The sequence below is a fragment of the Podarcis raffonei genome, chromosome 8, assembly GCF_027172205.1.
Source record: "Podarcis raffonei isolate rPodRaf1 chromosome 8, rPodRaf1.pri, whole genome shotgun sequence".
NCBI lineage: Eukaryota > Metazoa > Chordata > Lepidosauria > Squamata > Lacertidae > Podarcis > Podarcis raffonei.
Window position 1 is genome coordinate 5602334 of NC_070609.1, and position 21843 is coordinate 5624176.

The following is a 21843-nucleotide window of genomic DNA, read 5'->3' on the forward strand; positions in this document are numbered from 1 at the left end:
TGGCTGCCAACCCTCACCAACATCCCTGATCACTGACCATACTGGCTGGAACTCAAGGGAGTTGGAACCAGTAAGACCTGGAATGCAAGCACAGGTACCCAAACCCTTGCTTAGGGAGTTGATTTGATCTGCTTTCCACTGGAGATGGTGAAGCCTCTAGGTCCATAACTTGTGCAGTAGATTGCAGCAAATCATCTCATTCTCTCCTAAGTGATGCAACGTTCCATGATCACTTGGGCTAGAGTTTAGTTATATTTTCATGTTACTGCTGTTATGCTGCCATCCCACTTGAGTACAATACCAGCTGGGTAATGAGACTGGAAGCCTCTGTGTGTGTGTAAAATTTTACAAAGCCCCATATTTTCTAGGGCTCTGCAATGAGCTTAAACTATACATCGTATGACTTGCTTAACTGGCTTTTTGAGGGAAATACAATGCAAAAAGAATGCATTGTAAAGATCCAAGGTGCCGTTTTCAGTAGCCTGACGAAAGAATGCAGTTCTTCCAAGTGTTAAGTCTTTAATAAACCTGACTAATTATTAGAAGGAATGGACCATCTCTTTAAATATTGGGGATATTTCTGGGAATGGGGGATATTGCAACAAGGAGCACTTGTAACACATCAAACTGGAACAAACTGGAACGTGTCCAGAGGAGGGCAACCAAAATGGTCAAAGGCCTGGAAACGATGCCTTATGAGGAACGGCTAAGGGAGCTGGGCATGTTTAGCCTGGAGAAGAGGAGGTTAAGGGGTGATACGATAGCGATGTTCAGATATATAAAAGGATGTCATATAGAGGAGGGAGAAAGGTTGTTTTCTGCTGCTCCAGAGAAGCGGACACGGAGCAATGGATCCAAACTACAAGAAAGAAGATTCCACCTAAACATTAGGAAGAACTTCCTGACAGTAAGAGCTGTTTGACAGTGGAATTTGCTGCCAAGGAGTGTGGTGGAGTCTCCTTCTTTGGAGGTCTTTAAGCAGAGGCTTGACAACCATATGTCAGGAGTGCTCTGATGGTGTTTCCTGCTTGGCAGGGGGTTGGACTCGATGGCCCTTGTGGTCTATTCCAACTCTATGATTCTATGATCACAACATAAAATCACGGGGGTGGGGGTCAGGGGGAGAGGAAAGAAAGAAAGAAAGAAAAGAAAGAAAGGTTGAAAGGACATGCATTTCAGCTGACTGGCATTGTCTGTGGATTTTATATTTTGGAAGAAAAGCTTCAAAAATATTGTGCCCCGTCTCTATACATTTAAAGCAGTATCATACCACTTTAAACAGTCGTGGCTTTCCTCCAAAAGGATCCTAGGCACTGTTGTTTGTGCCTAGAGTAGCTCTGAGCCTCCTATTCCCCTCAGGTGCCTACAATTCGAACAGTGGTTTAACAATCTCTCTACTCAGGGAATTGTAGCTCTGGGGAGGCAATAGGGGTCTCATGCCAGCTCTCAGCACGCTTCACCAATGAGTTTCCAGGAAGTGGTGACAGTAGCACAATACTGCTTTCAATGTATAGTGGAGATGGGGCTTCAGAAGAAGAAAACTGCCCTCTAATGGACAATGAGAAGAAAAACAAAAAAGATTGTGTTAAGTGTATGGGTCAATACGCAATTGGTGATAGCTTTGCATTTGTTAATCGTAGAAACTCACAGAAAGGGTCTCCTTTTCATGCAGTGCTAAGAAGAGGAATGCTAGCGCTTACGGTCAAGGCCTGGTGCGCATGGAAGCGCGTTACTTTCCTGCTATGTGTTTGTCACCTGTTCAAAAACTACCATAGATAAGCATTTGGAGCGAATTATTGAGAGAAATGTAATTTCCAATCTCTTGTGTTTTCTGGTGCCCTCTGGGCCTGGACATTCCCTCTGTGGCCCCACTATTAAACTATTAGAGGGCACCTTTTGTTGTGTGAACCGCCCTGAGACCTCCAGGTATAGGGCGGTATATAAATTAAAGAAATAATAATCATTAAATCTTCAATACAGGCATGAAGCGATTGTGCCAATTAAACATTTGCAGATTACAGCCCTAGCAATAACCCCATGATGTCCGGCTGTGTAAATTCCCAAAGGGTCATCTAATCCAACCCTCTGCAACCCATTTCATTTTAAATATATTTATTGGTTATCACATATTTTTGTTTTCTCTCATTTGGGGCGTGGTGACAAGCTCCTAAAATTCTTTATAATCTGTTAAAGCTATGCTTGGTGGAGTCACCTCTTTCCCTTGCCTTTGATTTAATTTTTAAAAGTTGTATATTATTATTTTAAAATGCCACCCTTTAAACGTCGTCCCCGCAAGTGGCAGACTGCGACGTCCACACGTGTCGGCGATGGGGATATGACAGTATTGAGTTTTGCGTTTTTATGTTGCAAACCGCCCTGGGATAGTGCTAATAATAATAATAATAATGGCGCCGGGCAACGGGAAGGAGCCTAAAGAGGCCATCTTGGAATCGGGCGTGCGTCACACGTCCGCGACGCCACCTTCGGAAGGCCCCCTACCCCTTTTTACCTCCGGCCCGATGCTGGCTCGCCAATAATGGTGGGGAAGGGAGGACCGGGCTGCCCGTAGCGGTGCCTGAGCCGGAATGGATCCCTCCCGGGAATGCCCGTTTTCGGAGGACAGCTTCACCCGCTTCTCCTCCCAGAGCAACATCTACGGGCTGGCCGCGCTGCCCGGGGCGGCCCGCGGGGGCGGGAGGGGCCCGGGGCAGGAGGATTTCCCGAGGGGGGCGGGGCTGGGGCAGGAGGAGGTGGGGGTCTCCGAGGGGCCAGGGCAGACCTTGGGCGTCTCCAAGGCTCCGTGGCGCCCCGAAAGTGGGTCTGGGTCGGGCCTGGGGGTCCCTGTGCCCCCCGGGGGGTGCGGGGACGGGCCTGGGGGGCTCCTGGCTGCCACTCTGAAGGGGAAAGTGATTTATTTCCGCTACCAAGACCTGAGGCAGAAGCTGCGCCCCGTGGCCAGGGAGCTGCAGTTCACCTATATCCCAGGTAAGGAGGCAGGTGGGCTCAGTGGGCGGAGGGGGGCAGTCTGTGGGTTGGAATGAGGGAGTGGGTGACCCAGGTAATAATAATAATAAAGGTAAAGGTAAAGGGACCCCTGACCATTAGGTCCAGTCGTGGCCGACTCTGGGGTTGTGGCACTCATCTCGCTTTATTGGCTGAGGGAGCTGGCGTACAGCTTCCGGGTCATGTGGCCAGCATGACTAAGCCGCTTCTGGCGAACCAGAGCAGCCCACGGAAACGCCGTTTACCTTCCCGCCGGAGTGGTACCTATTTATCTACTTGCAATTGGATGTGCTTTCGAACTGCTAGGTTGGCAGGAGCAGGGACCGAGCAACGGGAGCTCACCCCGTCGCGGGGATTCGAACCACCGACCTTATGATCGGAAAGTCCTAGGCTCTGTGGTTTAACCCACAGCACCACCCGCATCCCTTACAACAACAACAACAACAACAACAACAACAACAACAACATTATTATTTATTATTTATACCCCGCCCATCTGGCTGACTTTCCCCAGCCGCTCTGGGCGGCTCCCAATTGAGTGTTAAAAACAATACGATTTTGCAAAGTTTTTTTGCAGATAAAATCACTCATATTCGGAAGGAGCTAGACACCACCGTGGGAGCAGGGCTGGGGCGGGAGAGTGCTAGAGCTCTGTCTGGTCAAGTTGCATGGAATCAATTTCAATCCGTTACCCCCGAGGATGTGGACAGGATGCTTGGACGCGTGAAACCAACCACCTGTCTCCTTGATCCTTGCCCATCCTGGCTAATAAAAGCAAGCCGGGAAGGGCTGGGCGATGGGCTCTGCGGGGTGGTGAATGCTTCCCTCTGTGAGGGAACATTCCCAGATCTGCTGAAAGAGGCGGTCGTTAAACATCTTCTTAAAAAACCATCTTTAGACCCGGCCAGTATGGCCAACTATCACCCAGTCTCAAATCTTCCATTCTTGGGCAAGGTGATTGAGCGTGTGGTTGCTGAACAACTCCAGGCATGTCTGGAGGATGCGGACCTTTTGGATCCCTTCCAATCGGGATTCAGGCCTCACCATGGGACTGAAACTGCCTTGGTCGCGCTGGTTGATGATCTCCGGCGAGCTAGGGACAAAGGTGAGAGTTGTTTCCTAGTTCTGCTGGATCTCTCAGCGGCCTTTGATACAATCGACCATAACATCCTTCTGGACCGTCTAGAGGGGCTGGGAGCTGGGGGCACTGTTATACGGTGGTTCCGCTCCTTTCTCCTGGGCCGTGTCCAGAAAGTGGTGGTGGGGGATGAGTGTTCAGACTCCTGGGCCCTCACTTGTGGGGTGCCTCAGGGTTCTGTCCACTCCCCCATGCTTTTTAACATCTATATGAAGTCGCTGGGAGAGATCATCAGGGGGTTTGGACTGGGTGTTCATCAGTATGCAGATGACACCCAGCTCTACCTCTCCTTTAAATCAGAACCAGTGAAGGCAGTGAAGGTCCTGTGTGAGTGCCTGGAGGCGGTTGGAGGATGGATGGCGGCTAACAGATTGAGGTTGAATCCTGACAAGACAGAAGTACTGTTTTTGGGAGACAGGGGGCGGGCTCGTGTGGAGGACTCCCTGGTCCTGAATAGGGTAACTGTGCCCCTGAAGGACCAGGTGCGCAGCCTGGGAGTCATTTTGGACTCACAGCTGTCCATGGAGGCGCAGGTCAATTCTGTATCCAGGGCAGCTGTCTACCAACTCCACCTGGTACGCAGGCTGAGACCCTACCTGCCCCCGGACTGTCTCGCCAGAGTGGTGCATGCTTTAGTTATCTCCCGCTTGGACTACTGCAATGTGCTCTACGTGGGGCTACCTGTGAAGGTGACTCGGAAACTACAACTAATCCAGAATGCGGCAGCTAGACTGGTGACTGGGGGCAGCCGCCGAGACCACATAACACTGGTCTTGAAAGACCTACATTGGCTCCCAGTACGTTTCCGAGCACAATTCAAAGTGCTGGTGTTGACCTTTAAAGCCCTAAACGGCCTTGGCCCAGTATACCTGAAGGAGCGTCTCCACCCCCATCGTTCTGCCCGGACGCTGAGGTCCAGCGCCGAGGGCCTTCTGGCGGTTCCCTCATTGTGAGAAGCAAAGCTACAGGGAACCAGGCAGAGGGCCTTCTCGGTAGTGGCGCCCACCCTGTGGAACGCCCTCCCATCAGATGTCAAAGCGATAAACAACTACCTGATATTCAGAAGACATCTTAAGGCAGCCCTGTTCAGGGAAGTTTTTAATCTGTGATATTTTACTGTATCTTTGGTTTCTATGGAAGCCACCCAGAGTGGCTGGGGAAACCCAGCCAGATGGGCGGGGTACAAATAATAAATAATTCTTATTCTTATTCTTATTCTTATTCTTATTCTTATTCTTATTCTTATTCTTATTTATTTTGTTATTATTTTATTATTATAATACAGCATTAAATATTAAAAACTTCCCTAAACAGGGCTGCCTTCAGATGTCTTTTAAAAATAGGATAGCTGCTTATTTCCTTCACACCTGAAGGGAGGGCGTTCCACAGGGCGGGTGCCACCACCAAGAAGGACCTCTGCCTGGTTCCCTGTAACCTCACATCTCGCAGTGAGGGAACCGCCAGAAGGGCCTCAGTGTTGGACCTCAGTGTCCGGGTAGAATGATGGGGGTGGAGACGCTCCTTCAGCTATACTGGGCCTTTGAGGCCGTTTAGGGCTTTAAAGGTCAGCACCAACACCTTGAATTGTGCTCGGAAATGTACTGGGAGCCCGTGTAGGTCTTTCAAGACTGGTGTTATGTGGTCTCGGCGGCCGCTCCCAGTCACCAGTCTAGCTGCAGCATTCTGGATTAATTGCAGTTTCCGGGTCACCTTCAAAGGTAGCCCTGCTCTTCCTCTGCTCCCCCCCCCCCCAAAAAAAACCCCACCCACCCACCTACGAGAGGAAATCTCTCAGTTCAGCATTTCATTCATTTCCCTCTCTTCTTGTATGATCTTTGTTGGATGCTAACTGCTGGCAGCTGATCTCCCTTAGCCCACGGTCTCCTTGTGTGTCTCTTTGCTTCTCAGTTGATGCCGAAATCGCCTCCATTGACACTTTCAACAAATCACCTCCCAAAAGGGGTTTGGTGGTGGGGATCACGTTTATTAAGGTAGGTGTGGCTTTCTTCCCTTTGTGAAATGAAGCGTTGCTTGCATGTTCTTCACAAGCAGTGCTCTTGAAAGGTGGAGACCTAATACTGTATGGCATGCAGGAAAGAGACTTCAGACGTTGACATCAGGGAATAATAATAATAATAATAATAATAAAATTTCTAGTACAGTGGTGCCCCACAAGACGAACGCCTCGCAAGACGGAAAACCCGCAAGACGAAAGGGTTTTCCGTTTTGGAGGCGCTTCGCAAAACAAATTTCCCTATGGGCTTCCTTCGCAAGATGGAAGTCCATAGGGAAATCTCCGGGACAGTGGGGAAGCGCAGCACGTCTTCCCCACTGTCCTCGGACCTCCTCCGAAGGCTGGCGGTGGGGCGGAGAGACCTCCTCCCGCCGGCAGCCTTCGGAAGGCTGCTCCGAAGGCTGGCGGTGGGGCGGAGAGACGTTCTCCCCGCGCCAGCCTTCGGATGGCTGTCCTGAAGACATGCGGTACGAGGAGGGTTTTCCTTCCCACCGCCAACATTCAGAATGCTGTTCTGAATGTTGGCGGTGGGGAGGAAAAACCCTCCTCCCACCGCAAGCCCCGGGAACAGAGGAGAAGCGCTGCGCGCCTTCCCCTCTGTTCCCGTACCTGTCCTGAAGGCTTGCGGTGGGGAGAAAAGCCCTTCTCCGCACCGCCAGCCTGGCAAGCGGTCTCCATAGGAACGCATTAATTGATTTTCAATGCATTCCTATGGGAAACCGTGCTTCGCAAGACGAAACACTCGCAAGAAGAAAAAACTTGTGGAACGAATTAATTTCGTCTTGGGAGGCACCACTGTACGCCACTCAACTGAATGGGTTGCCCCAGCCACTCTGGGCTGCTTCCAACAAAATATAAAGGAAAACAATGAAGCATCAAACATTAAAAGCTTCCTAAAACAATGCTGCCTTCAGATGTCTATGGAAAGTCATAGGATTGCTTATCTCTTTGATATTTGATGGGAGGGCGTTTCACATGGGGGGTGCCACCACCGAGAAGGCCCTCTGCCTGGTTCCCTGTAGCTTCACTTTTCTCAATGAGGGAACCGCCAGAAGGCCCTCGGAGCTGGACCTCAGTGTCCAGGCTGAGCTATGGGGGTGGAGACACTCCTTCAGGTATACAGGGTAGGTCCTCACAAGAAAAGGTAGTCCTTTAGGTATTGGGGCATTGGAGGATGTGCCGTTCCATTTTGGCTGGTCCTGCTTCCAAGAAGACATGCCTTGAGTCAGGTTGTAACTTAAATTAATACAATGGTTTACAATTCTCGTCCTCAGGACAACCACTTTACAGCAGTACTGGTGTGATTGGCGGGTATTTAGTGATTTTGCTAATTCATATTGTTTTGAGTAGCTGTATTTGTTGTACTTTCATTTTATATATTTTTTGTATCTGCTTACTGCTTTTGGGGCATCTGGGGCAAAAAGCAGTATGTAGGGAAATGAGAACATAACATAGCTTATTACTGGATTAAGCCCCATGACAGTCTTCCTTGGCCTGAAAAAGGAAGACTAGATAGAACTTTGGTTTGATCCAGTAGAACTCATCTTTAAGTGATTATGTGTACTGTAAAGTCTTCTTGATGTTGAAATGAACTTGCAACTTTGCCTGTTTCTCTTCCCATCTGCACAGGATTCCGGCGACAAAGCCAGCCCCTTCCTTAACATTTACTGCGACTATGAGCCAGGATCTGAATACAACTTAGATTCTATCGCACGTGAGCCTTCAGTATCAGTTTTTGCCACCTAACCCTGAAATCAGTGCCCCAAGTTCCCTCCAATCTCTTCTGTTATCTCCCTGTTAATCTTTGAAAACCCATGTGCTGGAAGCAAAATAACATCAAAACTACTTAGAAAACCTTCACAGATGTAGGAGTCAAAGTGCAGAATTTGGCGCGAAACATGGATTTTCTAGCAAAGCAGTAGTATCTGCTACCATATTCAGGGGGTGGAGAGCTGGAAGTTAAAAGCCATTAGGTATTTTAGTTAGTTATGCCAAGGTATGAAGCCCAGCATACATGGCATGTTCGCATTTTCAACAGAGAAGACTTCTGAAGCCACCCCCCAGTGGACTAGCACCTTAAGCACTTAAAAACGCAATCGCTCAGAATTCCAAATTGGGTAATATCAGACCCTTGAGAGCTACAACTTCCTTTTGATTTTGGTGATGATACAGTGGTACCTTGGTTTTCAAACAGAATGTGTTCGAAAACCAAAGCACGGCTTCTGATTGGAAGCTGCGGCAGACGTTTGGCTTCCGAAAACCAGAACTTCCGGATTTTGATTGTTCGGGAGCCAAGGAGTTCAGCTTCCAAGGTACGGCTGTACTTCCCCTGGGGCATGTTCATGATCCAGAGAAGGTTGATATAATAATAATAATAATAATAATAATAATAATAATAATAATAATAATAATTTATTATTTATACCCTGTCCATCTGGCTGGGCTTCCCCAGCCACTCTGGGTGGCTTCCCAAAAAAACATTAAAATACTGTAATACATCAAACATTAAAACTTCCCTAAACAGGGCTGCCTTCAGATGTCTTCTAACAGTCTGGTAGTTGTTCTTCTCTTTGACATCTGGTGGGAGGGCGTTCCACAGGGAGGGCGTCACTACTGAGAAGGCCCTCTGCCTGGTTCCCTGTAACTTGGCTTCTTGCAGGGAGGGAACCACCAGAAGGCCCTCAGAGCTGGACCTCAGCATCCGGGTAGAACGATGGGGGTGGAGACGCTCCTTCAGATATACTGGACCGAGGCCGTTTAGGGCTTTCAAGGTCAGCACCAACACTTTGAATTGTGCTCGGAAACGTACTGGGAGCCGTACTGAAACGCATTGGATGTATATTATCTCTCTCCCCCCCCCAACTTCCCAGCTATGGAAACTGGGCATATACTTTCTTGTTTTCAGGGAGTATTTTTCTTTCTATCCAGAGAGCTGTTTGAACCTGGAACTGCAGTTTACCCCATTCCAGCTGTACCATGCAGAGTACGTATGCCACTCGCCCTTTCTCATCTCTCTCTAAAACAAAATCCTTCTTCCTTGCTTGTCCCTTTTTCCTTGTGTGTCATTCCCCCCCCCCAACCTGTGGCCAGAGACTGCCCCATCCTAACTGTTTGTGCGCAAGCCACTCTGGGAGCCCTTTTGGCTGAAGAGCTGGATACAAACACTCTCAATAAATTAAAAATTTAAAAATATTTCGGGGACATTCATACAAAGCTCTTTAAAAAGAAAAAGAAAATGCTTCTTCTCTCATCGCAGAGTCCAGGTTGCTGACCAGCCAGAGACGGTCTTCCTTTTGAGTGGCAATGACCCTGCGATCCACTTATACAAAGAGGTGAGGCCACGAGATGAAGGCGAGATTTGGTTCAGCCGTTGTGTTGGAGGTGCCCTGATGTGACTGCATTGCTCCTCTCCTCTGTAGAATGAAGAGCTGCACCAGTTTGAGGAGCAGCCGGTGGAGAAACTCTTTCCTGAACTCAAGGAGCTGCCAAGCAAGTAGGAAGACGGGTTTGCTATTAAAAACAAGAGAGGGAGAGGGGGAGAGAGCTGGTATGGGGGAGAGCAAGTTTGGGCAGTACTGTATGTGTGCGCGCGCAGGAATGAGGTTTACAGAAGCTCTCAGACTAAGGCCCAGCCTCTCCTTGTAACCTAAAAAAACAGCAGAAAAGGAGAAGGGATGGGGAGGGAGGAGGGGAAAAGCAAAACCGTGCACTGGGTTTTAGGTGCCGAGCCTTGCATCCAACCTTGGTCATACTTGGAGAAGACACTTAGAAGTTAATGGGCATGACGAACTTAAGTACATAAGTTTATATATATAATATATAAACTTATGTACTTAAGTTAGTCATGCCCATTAACTTAAGTTAATCTACTTAAATTACCGTATTTTTCGCACCTAGGACGCACCGGACAATAGGACGCACCTTGTTTTAGAGGGGGGAGAACAAGGGAAAAAAATTCTTCCGCTCTCTGCCCAGCGCCCCTTCAGCGAAGCGGCAGGAGGCGCTGGGCAGAGAGGAGGAGAATTTTCTCCCTCTTGTTTCCCGCTCTAAAACAAGGTGCCGTTTAAGGTGCGTTCAGACGGCTACCTTGGAAGCCTGGAGAGCGAGAGGGGTCGGTGCACACATAGCCGCGCGTCGCCTCTCCAGCCGGGAGAGGGTCGCGGGGGGCTGCCTTAGCCCTGCATGCGCTCTCCCGGCTGGAGAGGCGACGCGCGGCTATGGAGGCTCCTGCCATAGCCACGTGTCACCTCTCCAGCTGGGAGAGGGTCGCGGGGGGCTGCCTTAGCCCCGCGCGCGCTCTCCCGGCTGGAGAGGCGACGCGCGGCTATGGAGGCTCCTGCCATAGCCGCACGTCACCTCTCCAGCCGGGAGACGGTTGTGGGGCTATGGCGTCTTCGCTCCATAGGACGCACACACATTTCCCCTTCATTTTTGAAGGGGATAAAGTGCGTCCTATAGAGCGAAAAATACGGTAGTCATGCCCCTTAGTCATGCCCATTAATATATATATATTAAAACATATCATTTTCAACAATAATTAAACATACTTTTACATCTTATACATTTTTTTTTTACTTCCATCAATCACATCTGAAAATTTTCCAGTCTAATCACTTAATATACATTTCTTACTTTCACTATTACATTTAAATCTCATAACTAATATCTTTCTCTATTTTGCAATGTTTCATATATTTCGCCTTACAAAACTTCTTGTAGCCCTACTAGCGTAACTTGTTGATCAGTTGCTCTTCAAATAGTTCGTATATTTCTTCCAATCTTCTGGTCCCTCAGGTTTCAAATCCTTCCTGTCATTTTATTTAATTCTGTGTAGTCCATTAATTTCGTCTGCCATTCTTCTTTCATCGGAATTTCTTCTTGCTTCCATTTCTGTGCTAACAACACTCTTGCCGCAGTTGTTGCATATAAAAACAATTTAACATCTTGTCTATTAATATCCTCACCTATAATACCAAGTAAAAATGCTTCTGGTTTTTAAAAAAATGTATATTTCAACATCTTTTTCATCTCATTATATATCATTTTTACTTTCCTACATTCCCACCACATATGATAAAATGTTCCTTCTTTTTCTTTACATTTAAGTACATAAGTTTTAGTGGGGCTACTCATGAGAAGAGATCAGTTGCAGATGACACCAAACTGGGAGGGGTGGCTAACACCCCAGAGGACAGCATCACACTTCAAAATGACCTTGACAGATTAGAGAACTGGGCCAAAACAAACAAGATGAATTTTAACAGGGAGAAATGTAAAGTATTGCACTTGGGCAAAAAAAATGAGAGGCACAAATACAAGATGGGTGACACCTGGCTTGAGAGCAGTACATGTGAAAAGGATCTAGGAGTCTTGGTTGACCACAAACTTGACATGAGCCAACAGTGTGACGCGGCAGCTAAAAAAGCCAATGCAATTCTGGGCTGCATCAATAGGAGTATAGCATCTAGATCAAGGGAAGTAATAGTGCCACTGTATTCTGCTCTGGTCAGACCTCACCTGGAGTACTGTGTCCAGTTCTGGGCACCACAGTTCAAGAAGGACACTGACAAACTGGAACGTGTCCAGAGGAGGGCAACCAAAATGGTCAAAGGCCTGGAAACGATGCCTTATGAGGAACGGCTAAGGGAACTGGGCATGTTTAGCCTGGAGAAGAGGAGGCTAAGGGGTGATATGATAGCCATGTTCAAATATATAAAAGGATGTCACATAGAGGAGGGAGAAAGGTTGTTTTCTGCTGCTCCAGAGAAGCGGACACGGAGCAATGGTTCCAAACTGCAGGAAAGAAGATTCCACCTAAACATTAGGAAGAACTTCCTGACAGTAAGAGCTGTTCGACAGTGGAATTTGCTGCCAAGGAGTGTGGTGGAGTCTCCTCCTTTGGAGGTCTTTAAGCAGAGGCTTGACAACCATATGTCAGGAGTGCTCTGATGGTGTTTCCTGCTTGGCAGGGGGTTGGACTCGATGGCCCTTGTGGTCTCTTCCAACTCTAGGATTCTATGATTCTATGAGTTCCACTCCTCGCCTCAAGGGTGCGGACTCTGCACCCCCCATTCATCCTTCATTCTCTCCGACCTCTGTTTTGCCCAGGAAACCACCCACTCCATTGATCATTGCCCTCCTCTCTTCCTTGCAGCGTCCTCTGGTTAGATGTGTACAACATTCCAAACTCAGGGCAACGGATCACGGCCTTTGGCTGCCAGAGCGGCTACATCCGAGTCGCCCACGTTGAACCAGCCAGTCGAGGTAAGCTTCCTTTATTTGTGATGTTTTAAAAGGAGGTTGACAAGTTTCTCTGCTCATTATGGAATCTTTTTGGAGGGAGGGATCTGGCTGTGCAAATGTCCCAGGCTTCAGCACTTGGTAGACCAGCCTTTGACAGCCAGCCTGCAGGAGCTGATGGGAGTTGTAGACTGAAACAGCTGGAGGGCTCCAGGTTGGCAAAGGGTGAAATCAAAAGGCCGTGTATGAGAAGCCCCTATCACTATTGGCATTCCACCGGCTCTGTTTAAGCAGGCATTGCCTTGAATGTGAACTTTCTTGATCTATTAATAATAATAATAATAATAATAATAATAATAATAATAATAATAATAATTTATTATTTATACCCTGCCCATCTGGCTGGGTTTCCCCTGCCACTCTGGGCGGCTTCCAACAGTACACTAAAATACAATAACCTATTAAACATTAAAAGCTTCCCTAAACAGGGCTGACTTCAGATGTCTTCTAAAAGTTTGGTAGTTATTTTTCTCTTTGACATCTGGTGGGAGGGCGTTCCACAGGACGGGTGCCACCACTGAGAAGGCCCTCTGCCTGGTTCCCTGTAACTTGGCTTCTCGCAGGGAGGGAACCGCCAGAAGGCCCTCGTTGCTGGACCTCAGTGTCCGGGCAGAACGATGGGGGTGGAGACGCTCCTTCAGGTATACTGGACTGAGACTGTTTAGGGCTTTAAAGGTCAGCACCAACACTTTGAATTGTGCTCAGAAACGTCCTGGGAGCCAATGCAGATCTCTCAGGACCGGTGTTATATGGTCTCGGCGGCCGCTCCCAGTCACCAGTCTAGCTGCTGCATTCTGGATTAGTTGTAGTTTCCAGGTCACCTTCAAAGGTAGTCCCACGTAGAGCGCATTGCAGTAGTCCAAGCAAGAGATAACTAGAGCATGCACCACTCTGGCGAGACAGTCTGTCGTCAGGTAGGGTCTCATCCTGCGTACCAGATGGAGCTGGTACACAGCCACCCTGGACACAGAATGGACCCGCACCTCCATGGACAGCTGTGAGTTCAGAATGACTCCTAGGCTGTGCACCTGGTCTTTCAGGGGCACACTTACCCCATTCAGGACCAGGGAGTCCCCCACACCCACCCGCCTCCTGTCCCCCCTAAACAGTACTTCTGTCTTGTCAGGATTCAACCTCAATCTGCTAGCCGCCATCCATCCTCCAACCGTCTCCAGACACTCACACAGGACCTTCACCGCCTATTTAATTGTCTTTAAGTGCTGTGCTTTGTCACTGGTTTGTTTTATTGTAAATTTTAATTATAGCTGTTTCTGTGGAACTTTAAAAATAAAATGTATATATAATTGATTTTATACTTGTAAACTGCTTAGTCGCCATCTTGGGGGGGGTAAGTGGCATATAAATATTCCTAGCAGCACCTTTCTTGAAGGCTCAGCCATTGTGGTGTTGGCTGACTGTCCCCTCTGCCCCTACACCAGTGTGGTGTAGTGGTTAAGAGCTGTGGACTCGTAATCTGGGGAACCGGGTTCGTGTCTCCGCTCCTCCACATGCAGCTGCTGGGTGACCTTGGGCCAGTCACACTTTTCTGACGTCTCTCAGCCCCACTCACCTCACAGAGTGTTTGTTGTGAGGGAGAAAGGGAAAGGAGAATGTTAGCTGCTTTGAGACTCATTAGGGTAGTGATAAAGCGGGATATCAAATCCAAACTCTTCTTCTTCTTCTTCTTTCCCTCTGCCCAAGTGGTGCTGCAGAGCTGGAACATCCAGCAAGACGGTCCCATCTCCAAAGTCCTGGTGTTTGCTCTGCCAGCTTCCTGCCCTCCAGGCGACCCCTCAGGAACCGTGGCTTCAAATGGTAAGAAGCAAGAGGGAGCCATGGGCCTCCCTGCAACCTCAGGTGGAGATAAGGCAGCCTTTCCCAAGCTGGTGCCCTCTGCGCAAATGGTGGAGTCCCAACTCTCACCATCCGTGATCATTTCCTCTGCTGGATTGGGGTGATGGGAGTTGAAGTCTGCCAGCATCTGGAGGGCACCAGCTTGTGGGTTGCTGTCAGGGGCGGGTGCCAGGAGCAGGACAGTAATAACTCACAGAGCATCAGTGAAGTTAACTCTTTATTCAGGAAACCAGGCCTAGGGAGCATAGCAACTCTTCCCATTAGATCTTGTCCCAATGAGGCAGTTGCGAGGACTGAATGTCCCTGTCTTCCCACAGTTGCCTAAGCTTCCTCCTTGCTCGGGTTCTTCCCAAGCAACCTGAGACTCTGTCGGCATGGCTGCCTCTGTTCCGCCCTCTTCATACCTCTTCTGGTTCTGGGAGCCCTGTGGGAGGGGATCTGGTTGCAGTGGGAGTGGGAGACCCCCTGGTTTCTTTGGCAGCCTGCCTCATCTCTGTCTCCTGGCCCTCCTCCTCTCCTGCCTCTGAACTGCTATCTGCCACAGCCTCTTCCTGCTCACTAAACCCTGTTGCCTCTTTAGCTTCACCTCCTCCCAGTCTTCTCCCTCTGACCACTCATTCTCGTCCGACCAACGCTCCCCAGGCTCTGAGCCTTCTTCCCCTGGGGGTTCCCCAGCTGGTAACTCCCAGCATCCTTCTGCATGCAGCCAGCCCATGACATGGCTGATGTGTAGGATGAGAGGCTGTTTCGCTCGAGGCAACCCAAGGCCCGTGGGCTGGATCTGGCGCAATCGCCTTCTCAATCTGGCCGGTGGATGGTCCAGGAATCAGCGTGTTTTTACATGAGTAGAACGTGTCCTTTTACTTAAAATGCATCTCTAGGTTATTTGTGGGGCATAGGAATTCATTCATATTTCCCCCCAAAAAATATAGTCCGGCCCACCACATGGTCTGAGGGATGGTGGACCGGCCCATGGCTGAAAAAGTTTGCTGACCCCCGCTCAACAGCATTTGGGAACTGTGCAGGTAGCTCCGCTCTTTCTCTGGTGTGGGTTTCTTCCGTTTGTGTGTTTTAAACCTTTGTATCTTCTCCTGCAGGTAATGCTGGCCCTCAGGCTCAGAGCTACAGTGTCCTTGTCACCAGCACTCTTGAACTGTCTGTTGTCTACAGGTGAGTGGAGTGTTAAAAACAATACAGCATTAAATATTAAAAACTTCCCTAAACAGGGCTGCCTTCGGATGTCGTTTAAAAATAGGATAGCTGCTTATTTCCTTGACATCTGGTGGGAGGGCGTTCCACAGGGCAGGCACCACCACCGAGAAGGCCCTCTGCCTGGTTCCCTGTAACCTCACTTCCCGCAATGAGGGAACCACTAGAAGGCCCTTGGAGCTGGACCTCTCAGTGTCCGGGCAGAACGATGGGGGTGGAGACGCTCCTTCAGGTATACAGGACTGAGGCTGTTTGGGTCAGCACCTTCTCTTGACTGGGTCATTGCCATCTGCTGCCTCGTTATTCATATATGGCCGTGGGTGGTATCCATCTATGTTTTACTCAGCATAGGCCTATTGAAGTTAATGGACCTGACTTAGCTGTGGTCATGAATTTCAGCGTGTCTGCTCTAAGTAAAATGTGGTTGAATACCACCCAATGTTGTTGTTTATTCCTTCCCCCCTTCCAGGAATGTGCTGCAGAGAGGCCTGGACGACCAGCTGGTCCTTCCCTTGAGTGACCAGTACGACAGCGTCCTGTGCGCCCTCGTGACCGACGTCAATTTTGACCGTGAACCAGAGATCCTTCTTGGCACCTATGGGCAGGTCAGCAGTGAGAGATGTGCCTTCACCCACCATGTTGGCTTGGATGGGTTTAGGGTCGTAGGGTGCTCTTATTGGGCAGCCTTCTCCAATATGGCGTCCTCCATAGGTTTTTGTTTATATTTATTTATGTGTTTTAAACCTAAACTGTGCCCCACTGTTCCTTACCAGGGGCTGTTACAACAAAGCAACCCATGGAAACAAAAAATATGAAAATTGCAAATGATAGCTCAGACTGCCACCTGCAGGCCAGACTCTTAACAGCCTTAAAAACCCTGTACAAACAGGCAGATCATAGAATCAAGAAATGTAAAGTTGGAAGGGAGCCCAAATGTCATCTAGTCCAACCCCATGCAGTGCAGGAATCTCCACTAAAGAATCCCTGACTGCTGGCCTTCCAGCCTCGGTTAAAAAGCCTCTAGTGAAGGAGACTCCACCACCTACTGAAGGAGTCTGTTCCGAGTGTTTACTTTGAATCTCTTTTCTTGTAACTTGAAGCCGTGGGTTCGAGTCCTACCCTCCAGAGCTGGGGAAATCACACTTGCTCCCTCTTGCATGTGACAGCCCTTCAGATATTTGAAGATGGCTCTCTTATCTCCTCTCAGTCTCCTCTTTTCCAGGTTAAACATACCCAGCTCCTTCAACCGTTCCTCATCAGGCTTGGTTTCCAGGCCCTTGATCAGGGGTCAGCAACCTTTTCCAGCCATGGGCCGGTCCACCGTCCCCCAGACCATGTGGTGGGCTGGACTATATTTCGGAAAAAAAGTGAACGAATTCCTATGCCCCACAAATAACCCAGAGATGCGTTTTAAATAAAAGCACGTATTCTACTGGGACGCGGGTGGCGCTGTGGGTTAAACCACAGAGCCTAGGACTTGCCGATCAGAAGGTCGGCGGTTCGAATCCCTGCAACGGGGTGAGCTCCCGTTGCTCGGTCCCTGCTCCTGCCAACCTCGAAGTTCAAAAGCACATCAGAGTACAAGTAGAAAAATAGGTACCACTCCGGCGGGAAGGTAAACGGCATTTCCGTGTGCTGCTCTGGTTCGCCAGAAGCAGCTTAGCCATGCTGGCCACATGACCCAGAAGCTGTATGCTGGCTCCCTCGGCCAATAAAGTGAGATGAGCGCCACAATCCCAGAGTCAGCCACGGCTTGACCTAATGGTCAGGGGTCCCTTTGCCTTTTACACATTCTACTCATGTAAAAACACACTGATTCCCGGACCGTCCGCGGGCCAGATAGAGAAGGCAATTGGGTCGCATCTGGCCCACGGGCCTTACATTGCCTACCCCTGCCCTTGATTATCTTGGTCCCCCTCCTCTGCATACCTTCCAGCTTATCAACATCCTCCCTAAATTGTGGTACCCAGAACTGGACGCAGCAGTTTGTCAGTATCTTTCAATGCTCATCAGTTGATCGCAGGCAACATAACTAGAGTTCCTTGGTCTTCTAGGAGCTTTTGTGCTACAAGTACCGGGCCCCGGATGCTACAGCGGGAGCCCAGCCCTCCAGCCCGTCTGACGGGGAGTTCCACCTGCTCTGGCAGCGCACTTTCCCCAGCCCCCTCCTCTGCATGGAGTATGTCGACCTTACCTGGGATGGCCTCTGCGAACTGGCTGTGGTGTGTCTCAAAGGGCTGCATATCCTCCAGGTGAGTGTATTGGCACGGCCTTTCTCAATCTTGGGTCCCCAGATGTTCTAGAACCGCAGCTCCCATCATCCCTGACCGTGGGTCCTGGTAATAATAATAATTATAATAATTATAATTTATTATTTGTACCCCGCCCATCTGGCTGCGTTTCCCCAGCCACTCTGGGAGGCTTCCATAGAAACCAAAAATATACACTAAAATATCACACGTTAAAAACTTCCCTGAACAGGGCTGCCTTAAGATGTCTTCTGAATGTCAGGTAGTTATTTATTGCTTTGACATCTGATGGGAGGGTGTTCCACAGGGCAGGCACCACTACCGAGAAGGCCCTCCGCCTGGTTCCCTGTAGCTTCGCAATGAGGGAGGGAACTGCCAGAAGGCCCACGGCGCTGGATCTCAGTGTCCGGGCTGAACGATGGGGGTGGAGACGCTCCTTCAGGTATACTGGGCCGAGGCCGTTTAGGGCTTTAAAGGTCAACACCAGCACTTTGAATTGTGCTCGGAAACGTACTGGGAGCCAATGTAGGTTTTTCAAGACAGGTGTTATGTGGTCTCGGCGGCCGCTCCCATTCACCAGTCTAGCTGCCGCATTCTGGATTAGTTGTAGTTTTCGAGTCACCTTCAAAGGTAGCCCCATGTAGAGCGCTTTGCAGTAGTCCAAGCGGGAGATAACTAGAGCATGCACCACTCTGGTTTGACAGTCTGTGGTCAGGTAGGGTCTCAGCCTGCGTACCAGGTGGAGTTGGTAGACAGCTGCCCTGGACACAGAATTGACCTGCGCCTCCATTGACAGCTGTGAGTACAAAATGACTCCCAGGCTGCGCACCTGGTCCTTCAGGGGCACAGTTACCCTATTCAGGACCAGGGAGTCCTCCACACCAGCCTGCCCCCTGTCTCCCAAAAACAGTACTTCTGTCTTGTCAGGATTCAACTTCAATCCATTAGCCGCCATCCATCCTCCAACCGCCTCCAGACACTCACACAGGACCTTCACCGCCTTCAATGGTTCTGATTTAAAAGAGAGGTAGAGCTGGGTATCATCTGCATATTGTTGGACACCCAGTCCAAACCCCCTGATGATCTCTCCCAGCGGCTTCATATAGATGTTAAAAAGCATGGGGGAGAGCACGGAACCCTGAGGCACCCCACAAGTGAGAGCCCAGGGGTCTGCACACTCATCCCCTACCACCACTTTCTGAACACGGCCCATCCCTAGGAACAATGGGAATTGTAGTCCCAACAACGGCTGGAGACCCAGGTTCGAGAGAGGCTGCCGTACCACATCAATTTCAGGTTTTCGACTTCATTTCATTTCCTTTTTCTCCAAAACACTCTGCTGTTTTCACATATTGCTGCAAGAAGCACCCAGGCCTGGTTTTCACTTTCCCTACGGCAGAGTAAGGACTGCACAGTTTTCCCTTTTGTATTCCTGGAAGCCAGAGGGTTCGGTACTTCAAATACTTTAAAGGGCAACGTTCAGTGAAGAGGCCCGCCATATCCCCGAGGACTCATCCTGCCCCGGCAATGACTTCTTCCTTGCCCACTAAGCAGAGAGAATAAACACCATCTGAAAGTGCCTAATAAATTAAAGAGAAGTTATCCCGAATAACTTCCAGCCAGATTTGCGTTCTTTAAATGCAATGAGTTGGCAGAAAGCCCAGACCCACAGGTGTCAAATCTGCTTAGAGCTGCCAACTTTTGCTTCTGACATATTTTTTTTTTGGGGGGGGAAACACCCCCCAACCTTCCATTTTAAAATTTAGCTGATATATTCCCCCCCCCCATTCAGCAAAGCCTAACATTACAAACCCGTTTTTTTTATTCCCAGTCCTAGAATGCTGGGTAGGTCTGACTCAAAGTGTCACAGCCCATCATTCCTCTTTGTTTATTTTTTACATTTATATCCCGCTTCTCCTCCAAGGAGCTTAAGGGGATATACATGGTTCTCCTCCTGCTCCTCATTTTACTCTTACAACACCCCTGTGTGGAAAGTTAAGCTCAGAGGCAGTGACGTGACTCCAAGGCCACCGAGTGAGCTTCATGGCTGGGGTGTAGATTCGAACCCAGCTCCTAGTCCAGCACTCTAAGCGCTATACCACACTGATTCCTTCTGGGAGCTTTCTCCTTTTTGTTGCCGAGTGGCTGGCAAATTGCGGGGAGCCCTTTCAAGGCTTTGCTCATCTCCTTCCTGCATATTGCCTTGTGCAACGACGATTCCCTTCTCTATTCATATTTATTGCCTTTGGTGTCCCCTGAAACGTTACGGAATTATTATTATTATTATTATTGTTGTTGTTATTAATTGAATTTATATACCGCCCTATACACGGCGGTCTCAGGGCTGTTCACAGAATAAAATCAAGATATAAAACCACAAGTACCTAATAAAAATACAAACAACAACCCAATAGCCCCCCCCCCAAAAAACCCCACATTTTAAAAGGGCAAAGGATGTAAATTGGATCAGCCAAAGTCCTGGTTAAAAAGGAACGTTTTTGCCTGGTACCTAAAAGTGTATAATGAAGGCGCCAGGCGAACTTCCCTGGGGAGAGCATTGCACAGACAGGGAGCCACTGCAGAGAAGGCCCCGTTCTCGTGTTGCCATCCTTTCAATGCCCTCTCAATGCCCTCTCAATGAGGGGGCACACAAAGGAGGGGCCTCAGAATAATAATAATAATAATAATAATAATAATAATAATAATAATAATTTATTATTTATACCCCGCCCATCTGGCTGGGTTTCTCCAGCCACTCTGGGCAGCTTCCAACGGAATATTAAAACACAATAACCTATTAAACATTAAAAGCTTCCCTAAACAGGGCTACCTTCAGATGTCTTCTAAAAATCTGATAGTTGTTTTTCTCTTTGACATCTGGTGGGAGGGCGTTGCATAGGGCGGGCGCCACCACCGAGAAGGCCCTCTGCCTGGTTCCCTGTAACCTCACTTCTCGCAATGAGGGAACTGCCAGAAGGCCCTCAGAGCTGGACCTCAGTGTCCGGGCAGAACGATGGGGGTGGAGACGCTCCTTCAGGTATACTGGGCCGAGGCCGTTTAGGGCTTTAAAGGTCAGCACCAACACTTTGAATTGTGCTCGGAAATGTACTGATGACCTCAGGGTCTGGGTAGGTTCATATGGGAAGAGGCGGTCCTTGAAGTATTGCGGTCCTGAGCCTTTGCTGCGAGGGACCATTCTTGAGGCACCTGAAGAACTTGGGGATGAGCACGGAGCAAATTCCTTCAGAATAAAACCTGTCCTCTTGCTTCTCCCCCCACCCCCATCTTCCTTGCCCCCAACAGCACAGCCTGACGCAGACGGCCGAGTGCCTCTTAGAGCGGCTCCGGTTGAAAGTGGCCAGCCAGGCGGCTCAGAGGGCGCTTCCTGCGCAGCACCAAGATGCCAAGCCTGAGAATGGCGATGGGAGAGGACCAAAGGAGTGATGGGTGTAGCTGCCTGTTCGTTTTGCTCAGAAACCAGGGATTAGTGGCCTCCCGAGGAGACAGGACCTTCCGAGCTCTGCCATGGCACCGCAGAAGGAAACAAGGACCAAATCACTAGTTATGGTGCGCGGGAGTAAAGAGATGCGGGGTCCGCCCCCCCCCCCAAGCAACGTTTCTCGGCTGTGTCTTGGCCTCTTGGCCCCAGGAAAGAAACCTCTCGCACGAGGCTCCTTGTGAACCGTTGTCATTCCATCTCTCTCCCCCGCCACTCCTCAAAAACGCTGGCCTGACCAAGAACTCTATAAATAGGGAATAAATTTTGTACACTAAGCAGGAACTGCTCTCTGTGTTTGTGGCAAAGGCTGGCGTTCCTAATTCAAAGAATAACAGAATTGCTCCGCTGCTGAACAGCTCTTGCTGTCAGAAAGTTCTTCCTAAAGTTTGGTCGGAAACTCCTTTCTCATCATTTGGCTTGGGCCCTATGTCTTCAGCGCTCCAACGCAACATCTCTGGGTTGTGACTTGGCAATGCGGCTTAGAGCTGGGGCTGGGATCCCGGAGGGTGCGTTGCTTATGAATTCCAACCACTAGCCCACACTGCCAGAAGAGTTCTGCCTTAAGCAGTCAGCTGGT

The 21843-nt window shown here is 49.3% G+C and overlaps 1 protein-coding gene across 1 annotated transcript; it reads left to right on the plus strand.

Annotated features, from left to right (window-relative positions):
• The first annotated feature begins 2510 nt into the window (after positions 1 to 2510).
• Positions 2511 to 21231, plus strand: KPTN (kaptin, actin binding protein). Its single transcript, XM_053397746.1, has 12 exons — positions 2511 to 2985; positions 6050 to 6132; positions 7785 to 7869; positions 9084 to 9138; positions 9412 to 9487; positions 9575 to 9648; positions 12310 to 12419; positions 14157 to 14270; positions 15407 to 15479; positions 15988 to 16123; positions 17573 to 17770; positions 21071 to 21231. The coding sequence occupies exons 1-12, from the start codon at positions 2586 to 2588 to the stop codon at positions 21209 to 21211; spliced, it is 1545 nt and encodes a 514-aa protein (XP_053253721.1). The 5' UTR covers positions 2511 to 2585; the 3' UTR covers positions 21212 to 21231.
• Positions 21232 to 21843: the final 612 nt, after the last annotated feature.